Source organism: Nasonia vitripennis, chromosome 5 (genome assembly GCF_009193385.2).
Source record: "Nasonia vitripennis strain AsymCx chromosome 5, Nvit_psr_1.1, whole genome shotgun sequence".
NCBI lineage: Eukaryota > Metazoa > Arthropoda > Insecta > Hymenoptera > Pteromalidae > Nasonia > Nasonia vitripennis.
In genome coordinates this window covers 21,007,661-21,027,130 of record NC_045761.1, presented here as the reverse complement: position 1 = coordinate 21,027,130, position 19,470 = coordinate 21,007,661, and the positions used below count along the sequence as shown (strand labels likewise).

Here is a 19,470-nt window from a genome sequence, read left to right as displayed (position 1 = left end):
CGGCAACGGAATCGGCTGCTGACCCTCCAACAGGTAACGGACACGTCACCGAATTTACTCTTCGTTATATTGTTGAGTACACTTCGAGAGAGGACGTCTGTGGCTTTTTTTTCACTCGCTGGACATTCATGACGACCATGTGGATGAGATCGGTTCGGGGAAGCGAGTCGTAGCCGATTTTTCGAGACTTTCTCCGAGAGATGCGCGGGGAGAGATATTTTTTGGGGAAAGGCGATATGCAGTTGTCCTCTCGGAATAAGGAGGCGAGTGACCGGCTTTTTAGTAGAAGGGTAAAAACCCGCGATGACGGCGAGAGTGAGTTATATATTATGCGTATTTGGTAAAAGCTGTAGTTTATTAAACCAAGTCAAATACGTACATTCGTTGATTTTTCAAAAAACAGTCCTGTAAACCGTGTGTAATCAATCGTTAAAAGCAATTCCGCGGTGAACACGAGAAGCGCGAAGGCGTGAGCGTAAAGCAGAAAGTAAAAAGGAAACTCGAATTTGTTCAGAGGCATCCACTTGTACGTTTGGGCAATCCTCTCCTTGAGAAAATACCACGACTGCTGGACTTGATAAGCCGAAACCACTCCGCTTTGGAACAACCTTCGGTACAGCGTGGCGACACGGGTTTGCAGGGGAAAATCGTCCCTGAACAGCAGAACGTTGTACCTGTTGAAGCCGACGTCCCGCGAGATGTGGTAATTCAAACTTTCCCTCACTTTGAACTTCATCTCGACGCAGTCGTCGATGCAGACGACCCTGTTGTCGCACATCAGTTTCAGGCAGTGTGACACGCTGTCGACGCTTTGGATCCGTTTGCCGAAATCCCAGTTGTAAAAGTACTGCCTGAAGTACTCGCTGCTGTAGATCTCGTACTTGTGGCCGCTCAAGCTTTCGTAGCTTTCGATGTGGTCGAAGTATCTCTCCAATTCCGTGAGGATCGCGTTCATCTGGCTCTGCAGGTAGTAGTTGACGATCATGAAGGTGAATATGAGCCAGATGAAAACGACCTTGCGGTACCAGCGCCTCGGCTCGTTCAGCATCGACGTCCCCACGACTGCTCGGATGATGTTGATCACGTTCTCCGTAAAGCTGTGCTTCAGCATCAGAGTGAAGGCTGTGGCCGTCGATAAGATAAAGGCCAAAAGCGACAGCCAGAGACCCATGGATAACGAACCGATCAGCCGGTGTATGATCGGTTTTATTCTCTTCTCCGTCACGTAACACATGCCGGACACTATGAACGTGTTGAGAGTGTTCCTCCAAGCTTCTCTCTCGTAATCGTCGATCATTAGCATGTCGTATTTACCCTCGAGGGTGTCGCTTATGGTGCCGTTTGCGACGCCTTCGGTTATGGTACCGATCGAGTCGTCGGGAACCTCAAAGATCTGTTTGCTCGCTTTCAAGTGGTCCCAGATGTCGTGTGAGAATTTTTCGTAGATCGAAACGGCAAGCTTCGTGTTGTTGTGCCTCGCGGAGCGACAGAGCTTCACAGGATACCTTTCGAGGCTCATCGTTTTGTCAAAGTTCAGCACGTCGCAAGCTGGCATGAAATCTGCGAACAGATCGGTATACATTGTTTACGACGATTTATCTAAAATCGGTAATTATTCGATTTGGCTGGATATATAAATAGTTACGCTATAAGAGATAAAATCGAGGTTTCAAGTCACTACATGCTAACGAGGAGAACTATACTGCCGTTCGGAGATTCTATATTAATCAACGGAATGCGAACATACATACCTGGGTAATCCCGAGAGTTTTTCAACAGAGTTATCGGACGTTCGCCGTTTTTCGAGTACCTTCCAACTCTCGACCAGTATTTCGGAGCTCTGCTGTTGTAAGGATTGTAAGTGTAAAAAGTCAGCTTATAATTTTCGTCGCGACAGACGTACACCGTCGAGAGAACATTAAGCCTCCACATGAAGTCCAGAATAGCGGGGGCGTTTTTGCAACCGTCGAAAATCAGCGTATTTTTGATCAGAAAGAATCCACCGGCGTTCCACCAAATGGAACGTTGCAACTTGATCACAGCGAGCTTGAAATGGTGAAATTTGAATTCAGCCACGACGAAGTTGTGAGCCGGCAGCGAGTTGGACATGCTGCTGTTGTGCAGCGTGTAGTATTTTACTTTCGTATTGTAATCCTTTAAGCTTTCGTTTTTCTTGATTTCGAGCACAACGATGTCCTTTGAAACGGTTGATCGATGGTACGAGTTCGGTCGGAAAATGCTGTAGTTCCCTATTATGACTATTCTTTCCCGATCTTTGGAAAAGCAGCGGCTAAAAAGCGACACCTTTGGAAAATAAATGCACAAGTTTATCAATAAGCTACAATTGATGGATAACTTAACGGGCGGAAAATTAATTACCTCGAACTCGTTGTCGTTCATGGTGTTCTTGAGTTGTATGTAGTCTTTGAATTTTAGACTCGACGCATGTTTGAAAATGCTCGAAATGTACACGTGATTGATTATAACGGTAATGATTGTTGATAATTTCATATTTTGCGTTAATTACTTAATATACGCTCTATTAAGAAACGCATACATGTGACGTGTCCTTTCGTATATTTTAAAAAAAATTTCATACTGACTTTGCTTCTACAGACGAGGTTCTCAAAATACCGCACTGAAGCCGATACGAATCATTATATCGAATATGACCTTGACTATACTATAATTATGTAATGCATTTGATAGGACTGACTTATCAATTTTTACATCAACACATGCTGTATACCTTACTATATATTTCGCGTTGAAAAATGTTACAACTAATGGGTGGTAAGTGCTTCTAAAATATCGCACTTTTATTACTGAAAAAATTACGCGATAATGCAAAAGTGCGCAAAGTGAAAATATTTTAACGCTCAGTAAATAAAAATAGTGAAAAAATGTTGTGCAATTGTACTCTATACGTAATAGCAAACGTCTTCACGGTGTCGGTAAAAAGTATAAATCAAAGATTTTGAATATAAATATTTTGTTTAGGTTGTATAAAAGAAATTGGGACAATCAGTTAAAAACGTTTATACTGGGACTGATGTAACAATATATTTATAAAAACTGCTTATTGTACAATGATTTTCTTGGATTGCGAAAATTTTAACAATTTACAAGTATGGTCTATCAGGTTCAGTATTTTTATACTTCTTAGAACGTGCCTTAGGGAACCACCTATGCTTACAAGTATACGTTATCCTCCCAAGCTCCTCGGGTATTAAATCAGCTTTTGGATGTTTAAACATTGCCTTGACTTCTGCTTCTCCTATTTTCAACACTGACTCTGGTTCTGGTTCTCTGACAGGCAACGGTTTTGAACATTCGTAAGGAAATGTTTGTTCTGGATGCCAGCAAACTATCATTTCATTGTTCATGAAAACAACCAACTCTGGTGGTAATTGGCTGTATGCTCGAACTTGAGAGGAGTGCTTCTGCACTGCTCTGAACAATCTTAGTCCAATATTCATCTATAAACGAGTTAAAGTCTTTTTTATGATGTATTAACTATGAATCGTAATTTAAAAACAAAAATTTAAATAGACTTCATTTCTATGTTTTTCCATATTTATATAAAATAGCTTTAATATACAGTATCAGTGTTATACCTTATTACAAAATATAACATTTCAAATAGAAGGTTTTGTGAATTTGGAAAGAATTGCGGTTGAATTTCATAAATATACAATAACAACATTAAATTTTAGGTTATGATTTGTTCAACACCGAACAGATTGAGTTACTAACGGTTTGATCACTAGCTTGAATTGAAATTAAAGTAAAAAATTTTTTGAAGATTACTTACTGTGTATTAGATATCAAAATCATCTACAGGTACTCTTTTTAGTGACGAAATAATTATAACAGTTTAGTTTTTCTCTCTGAGGTTAGCAGCCATTTTGGATTACGTCAATTCTCATGTGCGCGTATTCGATTATTTCATTGAAAACGCTCCGAAACTTATACGAACAAAATACTTATATAAAACGAAAATAAAAATGATAAAAATAAGAATCTAGTCGTATGAAAGCAATTAAAAATTAATAGAAAATTGACTTTAAGATAAAAAAGAAAAATAATCTGAAATCGTATTTTTAAAATTCAAGAAATAAGAATCCTAAATTATTTTTAATCAATAATTATGACTCGCCGCACTAGAATATCTTGTAAAATGAATAAGTACTTTAATATTGAAATTGCTTGGACATAGACAATGGATCAATTAAATATTTATCTTTGAAGAAATAATTCATCTTTTTACATAAGAAATGTTGAACTGTTCTGAATGATACAAGCTTTTTATAATTTAGAATTTTTAACTACTTCTAGGGCATATAAATGAAATAAGGATATGCGGATGGAAAGGAAATGCAAAAAACCATCAACATATATATAGATATATATATTTTTTAAAATATTTATTAAAAAATAATTTTTTTACATTTCTCTCTTTTTTTGCTTCATTCTTCTCACCCTTGATCCAGATCTGAAACAAACTAACTTGTTTCATCAATATTACTTACCAAATGGAACTCTATGAAAGGACCCCGTATTATCTCGACCATCAACTGACACTCAAAACTAGTGTGTCACAAAACCCCACTATCACATGAGTCTAATTATTTTAGCATCCAGTCATTTGCATATAAAAATTGTCTTTAGTAAATAAAAAAGTACAACTAGTGAATTATTTGTATAACTGTCTTTTGAAATGCTTTGCTAGAGTCATTATGTAAATTATCAAAAGTTAACTTGGGACACTGCTTCATTGAAAAACACAAGTCACAGAGTCCACCAAAAGTTTTAGAATTGAAAAGTGAATTTAGAAAATAAACAAAAAATAAAACTTTACTAGTCACAAGCACTAATAAGCTAAAGAAAAACTAGTGAATTATAATAAATTTTGCAACTAATAGAACTATTGAATCACAGCACATTTTGTTTTCACTTGAACAAACTAGAAACTTTATCAGCAAATTTAACTTTTGTAAGAATGCCAATTATTTCTTTTTGTTTCAATCTTTTATTTCTGGTCAGGATTCCGATGAGGATTTAGAACTTAAAAAAAAACAAACACATTAGGTATTTTTGTCTGCATAACGGCATCTATTTTTCCAGATCACCAGGTACACTTAAAACCACTGCACCTTTAATCGCTACTGAGCACAATATTGATCCTTCCATTGATCTAATACGAATATACAAGGCTTAAGCAGCTGTCACAGGAAAACTGCTAGGTGCTCAGAAGCAACGACACAATCACTTTTTTTACATCACTAGACACATCTTTTCTGAAATTTTATGAATTTTCTTATAATTTTTAAAATTACCACATAGCACTGTCTATTTAGTCCTGTTTGCACTAAACCTCAAACTTCAAAGAATCCCACATTTGAAGGGTAATTTTAAACTTTACATTTTTTAAATTTTTGCAGCCTTAATAATTGGCTTTTGCGCAATTTCACATAGCTAAATAGTTGATAAAGTCATTTATCACTACCTCACTTATACACAAGTACAGCTAAGAATCAAAGATAGAGAACATACTAATTTAATATTCACTAATGATTCTTGCACAATGTGTTACATTTAGTTTGCTCTATAGTACAATTATAAAGTTATGCTTAAAATACGTCGCAAGATAGTTATAGATTATTTTATACATAGTAAGTCAATCTAGATCTTTCACATAATCTTCAGATTGATATTAACTTCATATATGAAGATATGAAACTTCTTATCTTTTTAGAACTGAACTACATTGCATTAAGAGAACTTGGTTGATGTTGGTAAAAATTCAAGGTGAATGTTTCTTTTTTAATTCACCTTTAAATTTATGCTTCTTTAGGTCTTTTTAAAATCAACGTTAAAGGAATATGTGAAAGAACTGTGTACATATAACTTTGAAAGTTTCTTATATAAAACAAATATTCACTTATTTTATATTTTGAGATTACAGTAGTACTGTAAGTAATGGCGTTGTTATATAAAGACTACAAGACCTTTCGGTGACGATTTCTTTTTTAATATTCTTTCGTAGTTATGAAGATAAATTTTATCGAATAAGTAGCAGCAAAAAAGGTTAATTTCAGAAATTCAGTGAAACTTTTTTTTGCGAGAAAACTGTTATTACGGAGTAGCAATCAAAATAAAGTACTTTTCCAATAAAAAAATATATTTTAGAATATTGAATCATCAATACATAACAGAAATTTTATTCACATAAAAAAATGCTGCCACATTATTCGGAAGTACAAATAAGACCCAGACACAAAAGTATAATTTTGTGAAAGTCAGTATAAATAATGATACTTGCCATGGGAAAACCCCATGATGGAGCTACAGATACTCATCGCTCTTGTATTTAATATTTCTTAAAAAATCGTAACTAAAGATACATCTGTCTGATATTGCTAGTAATATAAAGGACACCCTATAAAATATTTTTATTTACAAAAACGAAAATCAAAAAAGTCGCTAGTTACTTACGAATTTTTATTCAAATAAAAGAGATTGATATACTTGCACACTTGATCAGTAACTCTTTCAAAACTTCTATTTATAGTATTCAGTTTCTTTGCAGAGAGGAATACTTTCATGTTGAATAAAAAAACCGAACATTTTTATTAAAAAATTCTTATTCGTCTATCTTTCACTTTTTTTTTACATATATACAAAATTATGATACTATACGAATTTTCACATAGTAAACCTTGCTTCGTTATGAAATTATAGAAACTGCATTCTAAATAGTATTAAAATTAGACGTATTTTTATTTTACAAATTTTATGTTTTGTGGCTTTTTATTGATAGCTAATGTGAAACAAGCCTTCGGTATTTAAGGAGTTGTTAATAATAGTTTATTGTCTTTGCGTTATTTTCGCAAATTAAAAAAAATGTAATAAATGATAAGTCATTAATAGCTGTAAAATTATTTTAACAGGTGTCCCTTAATTCATTATTAGAAATGGGTTACTCTATTACTTAGACGCACAGAAGCCTCTGCTCCTTTCCTTACCCTATAGAAGAGAGGTCCTAAATTCCAGAGTCTGGAAATGCGTTCGCGTAAAAATTACAAAAATTCGTCATTTCCAAATCGAGTTCAAGATTTCGAAAAATTTCGAAATCCAAAAGGAGTCAGCTCTAAGAGGCAAGCTTCTAGGCCCAACAAATTTTTGTGTGTAAACATGTCTCCTTCTAGATTTCGAATATCTCTGAGTCCTTCAACTGCCTGTCTTACAAACTGGGCGTTCGTAGCGATTCCCTCACAACGCAAAGAAGGAATTGATCAACGAGACCGTCTCTACTAATATCTTAAGCACTACCGCCTTTAACCACGACAATCACAAGGTGATCCTCCTTGAGTCCTTCTTCACTGAGGTTGGGACAGGTGCGCTTGAGCAGGTCTGTGGAGAAGGCGCAGGGTGGGAAGGCGTAGAGTACACCCGTGCCCTCGGTGTCTTTGTTCAGAAGCGAGATAACGCCGGCGGCTTCTTTTTGCTTCAGGTATGATACCAGGTTCCTCAATGGCCGCGTCTGTACGTTCGCGTCGTCATTGGTGATAGCCGCGCTGGAGCCCGCAAGGCCCAAGAATATAGCGTGCGAGCTCGAAGTTTGGATTCTCTTCGAGACGTCATCTAGCTTTGGTTGATCAAGGCGCAGCCGCTGAGTAATACGGAGCATGTGTTTACCCTCCTCGTCTTTCATAAGAGAATCGATGATCTCTGTGTCACCGTCGGTCAAATGGAACTTAGCAGGGAATAGCGAATTTTTCAGAATAAGAGCACCCTGCCAGACTGCAATCGACTTGCGAGCAACATCGGGCAGAGTACGCGAGGTACCGAGCATGCCCGTTCTCGTATTTTCGGAGTCAGAGTCTGAATCAACGTGACGTCTTCTGGGCGATCTGGATCTGGGACTGTCGACGCCAGGTTCCCTCGATAGTGATCTCCTACCGCTTCTGGGGATTTCGTAGTCAGCATCAGCTGGTGGTCTGCGGCCGCTGGGCCAATCAGCCTCTTCGCGCGGATAGCTACCCTCAGGATAAGTGCCGCGGTAAGCGCCTCTGCGTCCACCACGTCCTTCATGGTAGGAGGCGGAGCCTCGGCCTCGGAAGCCGGATCTGGACGAGCTATAGCTGAACTCGCTCTCGGCAGCGTAAGGATCATAGCCAGCTTCGTATTCGGCTGGTCGTGCCCTGAACTCAGCGCTGTCCTCGCTGTAGGGCCTGGCTTTGAATCCAAAGCCGGGTGTCACGTCAGCAAAGTCCACGCGCAATCTTCTGTCTGGTCCGCCTAGCGGGAAACCTCGCATTTCTTTGACGGCAGCCTGTGCTGCATCAATAGAGTCGTATAAAATGTAGGCGTTGCTGTCCCCTTTGATGTAATCGATCTTCTTGATAGCTCCGAATCGATCAAATTCGCGCTCCAATTGAGCCACGGACGTCCAGGGCCCGAGACCTCCGACCCAGATTCGGGTGGTAGGGGTGGCCTTTCCGTAGCCGATCTTGCACTGGAACTTGCCGATATACTGACCGGACAGTTCCACTTTGCACCGGTGAGCCATATCTAGAGTTTGGAAGCGTACGAAGGCGTATGCATTACCGGTACCCGGTGGAGGACGTTTAATATCGATATCATCGACGATGCCGTACTTGCTGAAGATTCTGCGCAGCTCTTCTTCAGTGATGTTGATCTCGAGATTTCCAGCAAAGAGCGTACGAGTAGCCAGTGGGTCATCTTCGGGTTGGACGTGATGGAGGTAATTAGGGAACTTGTCCTTTTTGTTCTCGACTCGCTCAAAGCCGTGAACCGGGTGACGGACCATCATGTGCCTGGGAGGTCCATAGTGGTGTGGAGGACCTGGATGAACGTGAGGTGGTCCGTGGTGCAGCGGCGGTCTGACAAAATCATGATGAGGAGGAGGTATAGCATCTCGTCGCAATTCTCTTGGGGGTAGACCCACTGGAGGCCCATAAACTCTGTCATACCTTTCAATGGGCCTGTGTCTATCAGTTGGGCCAGGCGATCTTGCATAGTAACGGTCGTAATCGGGTGGAGTAACAGATCTTGGACGTCTAGTATAGGCTTCAGGTCTTTCATAGACGGAATCGACGACGCATAGTTTGTCATAAATCGGTATTCTCGGTTTTGCATACTTGGCATCTCTTGCATCTTCATGGCTGCGGAAGACCACATAGGCCACTCTATCATCAAGTTCATGGGCTATTCTGATGGAAAATTCTCCAAACTTCTTGTATTCCCTGTAAATGGTTTCTTTCACAGACTCATCGCTAGCTTTTGGATGGATTCCACTGACACAAAGAACCTTATAGCTGTATGGCCGCTCTGCAGGAATCTCACGAGGAGGCCTAGGATACTCCTCTCGGTGAGAGCTAGATTCTATGTATCTTGTACGGGGTGGAGGGGATGGACTCCTGGCACCACGACTGCGTCGGCGGATCCGCTCAGGTGTTATGCGCTCATCGCTTGAATCTTCATATCTAAGGATGCAAAAGAATTTCTCAATGAATTATTTGAGATAAGATATGAAATATTTTGATATGTATTTTATTAAGAGGGACATAACAGGGCTTTTAAAGTGACTTTAAATTAATCAAGTTCCAAAATTTATTCGAATTTCACATAAAAGTGTGAATGAAAAGTTTAGATTTATTTAAATTTTTTTCAATAGAACATTGGTTACTAGATAATTATGGAAAACTGGTTTAGAGATATGTACTTCCTCAAAGTTTGGAGTGCACATAAAATAAAAATGCAAAAAAAATAGCTAATGGAACATTAATTTTTATGAATTTTAATATTGAATTCCTATCATATAGTGCTGTATTGATTTAATTTAAAATTGTAAAAAAAAAGTGAAGTTAGATAAAACAAACTTGTCAAAGTCTGTACATGAACTGGTTTGCTAAGAGAATATAATGTATATACATACTTCAGTCAAAGATCTTATCTTTTTTTTTCAACACAAAAACCTTACTACTATTATTCTTTCCTCAACTTTCACTAACTAAAACTTGGAAAAACTGCAGTTAATCTTTATCATAGCCAATACTGAGATTGCTCCCAAGACTTTTTTCTTTCTTTTTTTTTCACTTTGCATACGATAATCAAAATTTTTTGGTTCAAAAGTAACTTCTTGACGTTATGCGCACAACTGATTTAGGAGCACCAACTTTTTTATAACAAAACCACAGAAATTTCGATATATCACTCCGTTATCACCAGATCATCTCCAGAACAAAACAAACCAACATTTCATCTTTTTTTTCCTTCTCCTCAAAACTACCGTCATCTACACCACTTTCCTTCAGCAGCAGTCAAACTCAAACCAACGAAAAGCCCTTTCCTCCTCGTGTACACAAGTTTAACCAGAAAAACGTAACACTGAACAAGTCAACAATGGCACATAAGATTATCGCGAACGCGCGAAGCCTGCACTTGGTTCTCGAAAATTCCGCTGGCTCGAACAGATATATATATATATATATATATATATATATATATATATATATATATATATATAATGGAAAGAGAGAAGCGCGTCCGCGAACAACCGCCGAGGGGAAGGAAGAGCAAGTTGTGTATATATATATTTATATATGTGTGTGCATACGGCGAGCACAGCATCGCGCAGCGAAAAGGAGAGAGACAGAGCGCGAACGGACACAGAAGACTAGAGCGAGAGGGAAGGATAGCGCGGCGTCTCTCGCTGTTTCGAAGCAAAATGGTCGTCGCAGCGAAAGGTGTTGCCCCTTCGAAACATCATGTGTACGCGCACTGTGTACTCTCACCCATCACGCACACCCACACAGCTGTATGCTCATATTATTGCAAATATAGCAAAACGGAGAACTCGATTGATCACCAGAGCTAGGAACAACAACAATAACAACAACACTATATAAGCAGACTTTCATAGACTCGCGGTCGCGCGCGCGCGAGCGACATACTTATACAACGACGACGTCGATGACTTTCCTGATGCACTGACTCAACTCAACTGAACTCAACTCACCGTCCGATCGATGATCTGCCCCGTTTGACGCGAGGCGGTGGCGAGTCTCGACTGGAGCTACGCTTCATGTTGTTGCGGATCTTCACCGTGATTTTGTGCCTGTCGTCTCTCGGAATTCCAATCATCAACGCAAACGATGCCCGGACCGAGCTTCACACTCAATGCTCTGTTTCTCTTTCTCTTTCTCGCTCTCGCACTCAACTATCTCTTTATCTCTCTCTCTCTCTCTTTCTCTGCTCCGTCTGCCGCACGCTGATGACGCCGCACACGGGTAGCTTTCCTCTTGTGCTCTTCTGCGTGTGATTATATCGTGTGCGGGAGGATACGGGTTGCTGGTGACGTGAACGTTGATTTGCAGAAGATTCTTTGCTGCTACTTTGTTGAATATCTTGTTGAGTGCACAGTACTGCTTGGCGCCGAGACACGTCCGGATCCTCCTGATGTGAGTCCTGTGGGCGCAGCCACTCTCTGCCGTACGGGTGCGAGCGCGTATACCTGCGACTGCGGACACTGCGGCAGCAAATATGGCGTCGCTGCGCGCGCACGGCGGGGAGCGGGGAGAGAGGCCCCCTTTTTTTCGGCTTCCTGTTCGCTGTTCGCGGCTTTGCGACGTTGCCGGATCGCGCGAGGCGTCGGTTTTGCGCGGCGGGAAAAGTCGGTGGATTTGAATGGTGGATAACGGCTCACCATTCTAAACATACGTACAATAGTATTGCTTCGAAAAAATAATAATATACTGGGTATGGCGTGGGGGGTATTGAAAAAAATCAGTAATAATTCATATTCTCTCAAATTACACATAATATAATACGATTATATATACTATTCGCTCATGTTATCCATGAATTCTTGGTAAATAATCGGCACATAATCATCGTACTGGGAGAAAAAGACGTTGCCAGCGATCGGTGCCCCCATATTGTACTTGGCGCTGAATTTTCTCTGCGAAAAGTAAAAGCGACCGTCCAACGATCTGTTTCCAGCGTACGGCTCGTCGAAGGTTAATTTCTCAGGCTGTTTGTAGACGAGAAACACAACGCGATGCATACCCCCGTCTATGGGCGGAGCAGTTGGTGTGTATTCCGCTATTGTTTGGCCTTGACTGATGTCGTTTCCGGGAATGTTTACCACGAACCAATGGACGAATTCGCGGAAGTTTGCCTTTGCGCGACTTGGAGGATCGATATCTAAGAAAATAATGATACACGTTGGCGTTTCGTGTAGTCGAATATATTTGAATTTGTAGAGAATATTGTACCAATCATTATAATGGTGTAAAAAGTTGACGACTCGAAATCCCATTTCACAGTTGGAATCGGTATGGTTCCCGTTGGTGTCCATTCTTCGCCAAGTTGTACGCTTTTGCCCTCGTATGCTATCTAGAATATTTAAAATTAAATTATGCAATGATGGATTCATAATCGCATTTCATTTATTTATAAAAGCGATTGTTTATACCGAAAAAGGCTTGGTAGGTGGTTTGTCCAAAACATCTGGTACGATTTTGTTTTTTATGAAAAATGATTCTACATCTGCTGTGACAAGCCAGCACAGTTGGGCGAGAATACCTGTTCCGTGATTTATAACGCATTGATAAAATTAATGCTAAAAATAACGCATTTTCTACTAGTTCTGAAGACATATTGTAATAAACAAAAACTATAATTTATAATTCGATTATGATATACTTGCCGATTATAAAAAGCATTCTTCCTTCGCAGCTTGAAGGGGACTGATGCCTTGCATCATTGCGAAAACTTTATAAACTCTGGTATGTCATGCGATCGAATGTTAGTTTAGTGCGATGTCATATATAATTATGTCTGATAGCCAGACATTTCGATCCATCAGGCACACTTAGCTTGCTTGACTCTACAGTTTTTTTGCCAACTGTCACTCAAACTCTTAATAATCCAATATGAATATAATCAACGCGTTCCTTCAACTCACAAAATGATTTATTGCGTCGTTATGATATGATAAAGTACAACGATAATACAAAAAGCTCAATATTGAGCATTTCTCGATGGTCAAAAAGAACTACATCCCCATTTTGTTATAAAACTCCGGCACGTAATCGTCGTACTGCGCCTTGAACATATTTCCAGCCACGTGTTCGTCGAGCTTGTACTTCTCGATGAATTTTCGCAAATTGAAGTTGACTCGTCCTTCTATCGACAGGTTGTTCATAGGTTTCTCGTCGAACGTCAACTTGCTCGGCTGACGATAAAGCGTGATGATGTACCGATGTAGACCCGTTCCTTGCGGTGGTCCAGCGCCCATGTACTCGGCCAAAGTTTCACCCTTGCTGAAGTCGTCTCCGGGAATGTTGACCACAGCCCAGTGAAGAAATTCGCGCATCTTTGGATCTTGCCTACTCGGCGCGTCCGGATCTAGGCAGTGAGAAAATATTATGAAGTGTCAATAGTAATAAGTGTGTGAATCTGCTATTTGAAAATTTTACAAGTTAGTTTACAAAATTTAGGCTTAGAGTGAGGTAAACATTTACTTTATTTTTCTGATATATAATAGCCCCTAACGAGAATACAGCAAGCAATATAGGAACTTTGAATATTCAAAATCAACGAAGACTAAACTATCATTACGCACAAATTATTCTATAATATCTTCCAACGTGCAAGACAAACAAATGTGTCACCATAAACAAAACATAATATGTAATATAACACTACTACATATTTTGATCGCGATTAAAATTTAACGCCAAGCTTCGCGTGGAATTCCGGCACGTAATCGTCGCATTGGCAGTTGAACATGTTGCCTGAAACTGGCTCTTCAATAAGGTTGTACTTTTCAACGAATTTTCGCAAAGACCAGCCCAGTCGACCTTCAGCCAGCCAAGCAGCGATGCGAGTCTCGTTGAAGTCTTGCTTTCCGGCGGCTTGTTTGAAGACGGTAAAGGTGTAACGGTGGAGGCCGGAACTCTTCGGTGGTGACGCGCCGAGATATTCGACTATCGTTTCGCCCTTGCTGAAATCGTCGCCGGGGGTGTTGACCACGAGCCAGATCTATATATAGAATTTTCAATAGTATGATGGGATTTTTTCTATTGATAAATTATTTTGGAAATATTATTAATCGATCAGTTATTCGATATGCGTTAGTGAAAATCGAAAATAAAAAATTGTGGAATGGGATGTGAAGCAATAATAAGCATCTTCAGTTGTTGATTACCTTTAAGGCGCGATTGTGATTCGCGGTTGGCTTGTAGCGAAGTATTAATTTCTTGTATATTTATTATCCCGATATAGTGTAATTTTTTTCAAAGATGAATTCATACTATAATATAAAAGACTGTTACCGTTCATGATAAGAGTGTAAAAGCTTGAAGAATCCAAACCCCATCCTATATGAGTAGGAGCATCTTTCACTTCCGTCGGTGTTAACTCTGATGCAAATCCGAATTCCTTGTTATTGTAACTGACCTTATAATAATAGAAGAAAAAATACATTTTGCTTATTATCGTGTACGAATTTTAAACAAATAATAATAGCGTCTATTTATTTATCAACAAACTCGCAAAAAGAATAAACGAAATTCGTCAAGTGAAAATTGCATACGCCGTTAATTGGTATAAGAGCATGAGATGCGAAAAAATTCTCAAGTTGCAAATCATGCGGTAATATGCCGGCGGTACTCTGCTCATACACGTTATCCTCACTCTGATTTAATCTCGTCTCGTGTATAGATCATATTATGCATAGCAAATGTATATACTCGATCAAATATGTGAGTATAGTTGTAAAAATCTATTAAAAATTATATAATGATACGGAATTTTCATGTCAAAACTTGAAATATTTTAATTTCTAGTTTTACTATATGTATAATAGTGGAAGTAAAAAATGTAATAAAGTGTAATAAAATATAAGAAAATGTAACAAATGCTCGTACCATTTTGTACGTTTTTGTTGGATTTCGGACCTTTTTTACGTTTTATTACAGTTTGCTACAGTTTATTACATTTTGTTACGTTTTATTACAACTTATTACAAAACCATTGAACCAGGATTTCATGGGGGTCTCTTCTTTGAAACGACAAATGTAACAATACGTAAAAAAGTATAACAAAATGTAAAAAATTGATGCCTGTAAGCGTAATATTATATAAGAAAATGGCGACTTTTTTATTTTCTTACTTCTGCTTACATTCTTTTACTTTTTCTTACAATTTCTTATGCATTGTTACATGTTATTATAAAATTAATAATTAAAAAAATATATTGACTGTATTAGGCGGTAAAATAACATATGTAATGAAATGTAATAAAATGTAATAAAATGTAAAAAAAGTTAACAAATCTGAAAATGTAAGACAGTGTACAAAAACGTATGAGAAATAAATCCAACAAAACGAAATCCAATAAAACGAAATCCAACAAAAAGGTACAGTTTCTTACATTTTCTTACTTTTTTTACGTTTTATTACAATTTATTACAATTTATAACATTTTTTTTCCACTAGGGCATATATTGTATAGAGGTGTTGTATAATCATTTATACGGAGCGTGATGCATTATCTTCGTAAAAAAATATCTTAGTGTTATTTTTTATACAGACTTACCGGAAGAAAATTTTTCGGTGCTGTATCTAATACATCAGGAATTAACCCTTCCTTCTTGTAACCTTCGGCAAGATCTGCCACATCAACGATTCCCCTTGCGCAGAGGATCAATTGAAAAGATAAAACACACACTGCAATTTAATGAAGTATAAATATATAGAAACGGTGTAAAAGTAAACAACTAAATATTTCAAGAGGATTTTGAGATTGAAGATTTTCCAAACGTCTGATAAAACAAGAATAAAAGATACCTGTTGCCAGGAATCTCATTTTAATTCGGCGGAAGATACACAAGGACTGAAGCTTGTTTCTGTCAGAGGAAGCATTTTATAGTAGCCGTTTAAACTGCTCGTTATATCACAATGGGTTAATTTTACGCGATAGGATCTCGGTGACGTGTAATTGCTAAGTAAATTAAAGTGTACAATAATTTCAGATTTTTTGTCCCTATGTTTTCTTTATTTTGGTTTTTTTTTCATAACACCGCGAACTGGACACTTCTATTTTGAGTAGACGTTAAAAAAGAGTAACAATGAATTCAATTAATTGTAGAACACATGCGTCTATTATGTGTAGTACGTAAATTCAATAGAGATACAGCTTAAAAATGTTTACATACAATAAGATTGAACGCAATCAAACTTTCAAATAATATTTTTTTATTTAAAATCATAATATCATCACACGTTATATATATAACAAAAAGCTCATCAGTAAATAAAAATTCATACATCTAAGCACCTCCGCCGAGTTGCTTGCTGATATTGGGCACGTAATCATCGTACTCCGCCTGGTACATATTGCCAGCGATCGGCGCACCTAGTTTGTACTTATCGGCGAACTTCTGGATCGAGAATTTCGGCCGACCGTCTCGCGAGTTGTTGGGGATACGCTTCTCCTCGCTGACGTCGATTTTGCCGGCCGGTTGTTTGTAGGCTAACAGCACGTAGCGGTGCAGACCGGTATCCTTGGGAGGACCCGAGCCGACGTAGGCTGCCAGGGTGTCGCCCTTGGCGATGTCCTCGCCTGGCACGTTCACCACCAGCCAGTGAAGGAACTCGCGGAATTTCGGCTCACTGCGACTTGGGGCGTCTGGATCTGTGACGATTTTCAAATAAATAATTTTATGGAGTATAATATACAGTGAAAAATAAATAAATATTTTGTAGTGCACGAATTATAACACTGCTGGAAAAGAGTATGTCAGTTATAAACAGAGCATTTGGCATCATGCGATAGATGTTTTTTTTTAGAAATAAATTATTTTTTTATCGATTTTGTTGAATATTTATGAGGGAAAAAATGGATAAAGGAGTGTTAATTTTGAAGATTAGTCAGAAAGATGCACTGTACGTGCATATGTATATATAGAGTGTTAAGTATAGCAGCGCTTTTTGTATTTGCGTTATCTGAAATAACACATACAAAGTGTATACTTTGTCTCGAAAAGCAGTAAGACGAGTTTTCTCTTACCGGTCATGCAAATAGTGTAGAAACCGGAGGCTTCAGACTTCCAAGCGACGCTCGGGACATCTTTTACTTGCGTAGGCGTTAGCTCCTCTCCAATAAATCGTAACACTTTATCTTCGAAGCTCACCTATGGAATTTGCATCACGTATCATATAAATATTCTTATAAGGATAAGATTTTGTAAAATACCGAGTGTATGAGCTAATACAGCAATATAATCAATACAATATTTTATTTGAATTAATTATATTTGAGTATAGTAGGGAAAATATATATTGAAATGCTTGTTCATTCCGATTTTACGAGCACGTAGCCAAATATGATTGTTTGATTAAAACGTGACATGATTACATTATTATGCTTATTGCGCACGCAAGCTGCAATTATCGTCAACAAGACGAGATTGTGTACATAGTTGTCTTTATATTGTTAAAAAATATCTACGGCACTTGTTCGACATCGGAGACAATGTTTAACAAGAAGTGGAGAAATGCACACATATAATAATATTTTTTTTTTGCAAAACTTTCACCTCAAACTTCGAATATTTAAAAAAATCCATATAATTTTTGTATTCTTACCGACAGTAAATCATTAGGTGCAGTTGTCAAAACATCTGGCACAATTTCTGATGATTTAAATTTCGATGCAACCTTGGAGCCGAAAACAATGCCGAAGCTGCAGAGGAGTACACCTGCACACATGAACATTTTTTAAAGATTGCTGATACTAACTGTTTGTGTGCGATGAATGTATAAGAAAATGTTCGAGAAGAGAACGATTAGTCACTTTTTTATATATAGCGTATATAAAAAATAAGTGGGTCACATTCATTGTTGACATATTTGATAACTGTACATGTTGTTCGGTAGATTTCCGTATTCACAATGAATCACACAGCATTATAATTTTTCAACGTAAATAATAGCAACACAATTCATATCAGTAGCGAATAATTTTATTTAAGCACGCATAGCTCAAATAAACTCGAAAAAATAAAAATATGTGATACTTTTGTTTACATTTGAATAACTATAACTAAATTTGTATACTAGCTTAATATTGCAAATAATCAATCGCTACTTATTCACACCGAATATTTACACGAAAAAGTTTTACAAACAGTATAAGTATAGTGTATACGTACTAGTCAGAAGGAGCTTCATTTTCTGAGCACAGATAGCCGCAGACTGTGGGCCGTAACTTGGCGGCAGGAGAAATTTATACTGAACTCGTTCCGTTACGTCACGAGAAGCCTGCACGATTAATGTACATGCGCTGCGGTGCGCGCCTTCGAGTTTCTTGCACCTCTCGACTCACTTTTATGCGAAAAACCTTGGCGCACGCAGTGTACTTTAGTCATTATTTTTTACGCGCAATCACAGAGTGTCATTGTACTGTAATGTTTATACTTGAACAAGTTTGTTCATTTCGTAATTTGTTAGATGCGTTTTATATTTTAAAGTAAAGTACCTATACCTATATTATATTATAATGAAACGACACAAATTTGAATACGAATTTGAGGAACAATAATGCGTGTCGTTGTATTTTAACAGTATAAGTAAAAAAAAATGTGATTTTGAGAAACGCACCATTAATTTTTATTGTTACCGAGTCTACTGTTCTCTTAACCTTTGTGCCTTATCTATACAGTTCGTTGAACGTAAATAACATAAGTTTTTGAGTTTACACAATGTTTTAAACGTAAATGAATTATTTGTTACATTATCAAAGTTAAACTGGATTTCAAACCAGCTTATAAGACAAAACAAAAAACTCCTGACGATATCGATGATTGAAAAAAATATATGAATCAAGCAAATGTCCATGAATTTAGATCAAACGCTTTGCATACCCGATATCTTTTCCAAAAGCGATTATTTTTCAAATTCAAAACCACTAACGAACGCGCCAACAGAATATGCGTGTGCGTATATATATATATATATATATATATATATATATATATATATGACGGCAACACTGGAGAGAAAATCGCGCCATCTGTTCGACTTATAATAACCTACGTTTTCGGCATCATACGCACGCTATATGTGTTTTCCTCTTCAAAAGCCTTGTACACTCACGGCGCGACGTTGCCACAAGCACCACCTTAACCTTGATTTTTCCATTTTTTTAAATGACCATACCACGACTCTTTGTCAATACAGCTTTAAAACGGTGTCACCTAAAGTCGTGCAAAAAATTTTGTTGTTAAGCCCAACGACAACGAATCACTATGTGATCATCGTCGAATCGAGCGTCGCGTAGTGTTAGGAGAATGAAATTTTATAAAACATTTTAGTGTCTCTCTTTCTCTCCCCCTCTCGTCGTGCACATCCTCATTGAGAAACGAAAAATCG

The 19,470-nt window shown here is 38.0% G+C and overlaps 5 protein-coding genes across 8 annotated transcripts; all 5 read right to left on the bottom strand.

Annotated features, from left to right (window-relative positions):
• Positions 1–332: 332 nt before the first annotated feature.
• LOC103316309 lies at positions 333–3,127 on the bottom strand. Of its 2 annotated transcripts, XM_008209462.4 has the most exons (3): positions 2,380–3,127; positions 1,752–2,304; positions 333–1,560 (listed from the first exon to the last, which is right to left on the bottom strand). In XM_008209462.4, exons 1-3 carry the CDS (start codon positions 2,509–2,511, stop codon positions 368–370), a joined length of 1,878 nt encoding a protein of 625 aa, XP_008207684.2. In that variant the 5' UTR covers positions 2,512–3,127; the 3' UTR covers positions 333–367. The 2 variants fall into 2 exon arrangements, with proteins under 2 accessions (XP_008207684.2, XP_031787099.1); XM_031931239.2 differs by having other exon boundaries at positions 1,752–3,127.
• On the bottom strand, positions 3,123–3,479 carry LOC100124105 (39S ribosomal protein L42, mitochondrial). The gene has a single exon (XM_032600652.1). The coding sequence runs from the start codon at positions 3,477–3,479 to the stop codon at positions 3,123–3,125; it is 357 nt and encodes a 118-aa protein (XP_032456543.1).
• Positions 3,480–5,092: 1,613 nt separating this feature from the next.
• LOC100124106 (RNA-binding protein spenito) lies at positions 5,093–11,587 on the bottom strand. Of its 2 annotated transcripts, XM_001607908.6 has the most exons (3): positions 11,048–11,587; positions 9,000–9,512; positions 5,093–8,909 (listed from the first exon to the last, which is right to left on the bottom strand). In XM_001607908.6, exons 1-3 carry the CDS (start codon positions 11,170–11,172, stop codon positions 7,325–7,327), a joined length of 2,223 nt encoding a protein of 740 aa, XP_001607958.2. In that variant the 5' UTR covers positions 11,173–11,587; the 3' UTR covers positions 5,093–7,324. The 2 variants fall into 2 exon arrangements, with proteins under 2 accessions (XP_001607958.2, XP_008207561.1); XM_008209339.4 differs by having other exon boundaries at positions 5,093–9,512.
• Positions 11,588–11,818: 231 nt separating this feature from the next.
• On the bottom strand, positions 11,819–15,999 carry LOC100124110 (protein D1-like). Of its 2 annotated transcripts, XM_016985859.3 has the most exons (7): positions 15,886–15,928; positions 15,635–15,765; positions 14,370–14,493; positions 12,740–13,440; positions 12,506–12,615; positions 12,306–12,426; positions 11,819–12,234 (listed from the first exon to the last, which is right to left on the bottom strand). In XM_016985859.3, the coding sequence occupies exons 4-7, from the start codon at positions 12,753–12,755 to the stop codon at positions 11,870–11,872; spliced, it is 612 nt and encodes a 203-aa protein (XP_016841348.1). In that variant the 5' UTR covers positions 12,756–13,440; positions 14,370–14,493; positions 15,635–15,765; positions 15,886–15,928; the 3' UTR covers positions 11,819–11,869. The 2 variants fall into 2 exon arrangements, with proteins under 2 accessions (XP_016841348.1, XP_008207562.1); XM_008209340.3 differs by lacking the exons at positions 11,819–12,234; positions 12,306–12,426; positions 12,506–12,615 and having other exon boundaries at positions 12,988–13,440; positions 15,886–15,999.
• A 274-nt stretch (positions 16,000–16,273) lies between these two features.
• LOC100124111 (protein D3-like) lies at positions 16,274–19,245 on the bottom strand. Its single transcript, XM_016985858.3, has 5 exons — positions 19,135–19,245; positions 18,252–18,515; positions 17,686–17,798; positions 17,108–17,231; positions 16,274–16,732 (listed from the first exon to the last, which is right to left on the bottom strand). Exons 2-5 carry the CDS (start codon positions 18,268–18,270, stop codon positions 16,368–16,370), a joined length of 621 nt encoding a protein of 206 aa, XP_016841347.1. The 5' UTR covers positions 18,271–18,515; positions 19,135–19,245; the 3' UTR covers positions 16,274–16,367.
• Between the last annotated feature and the right edge of the window lie 225 nt (positions 19,246–19,470).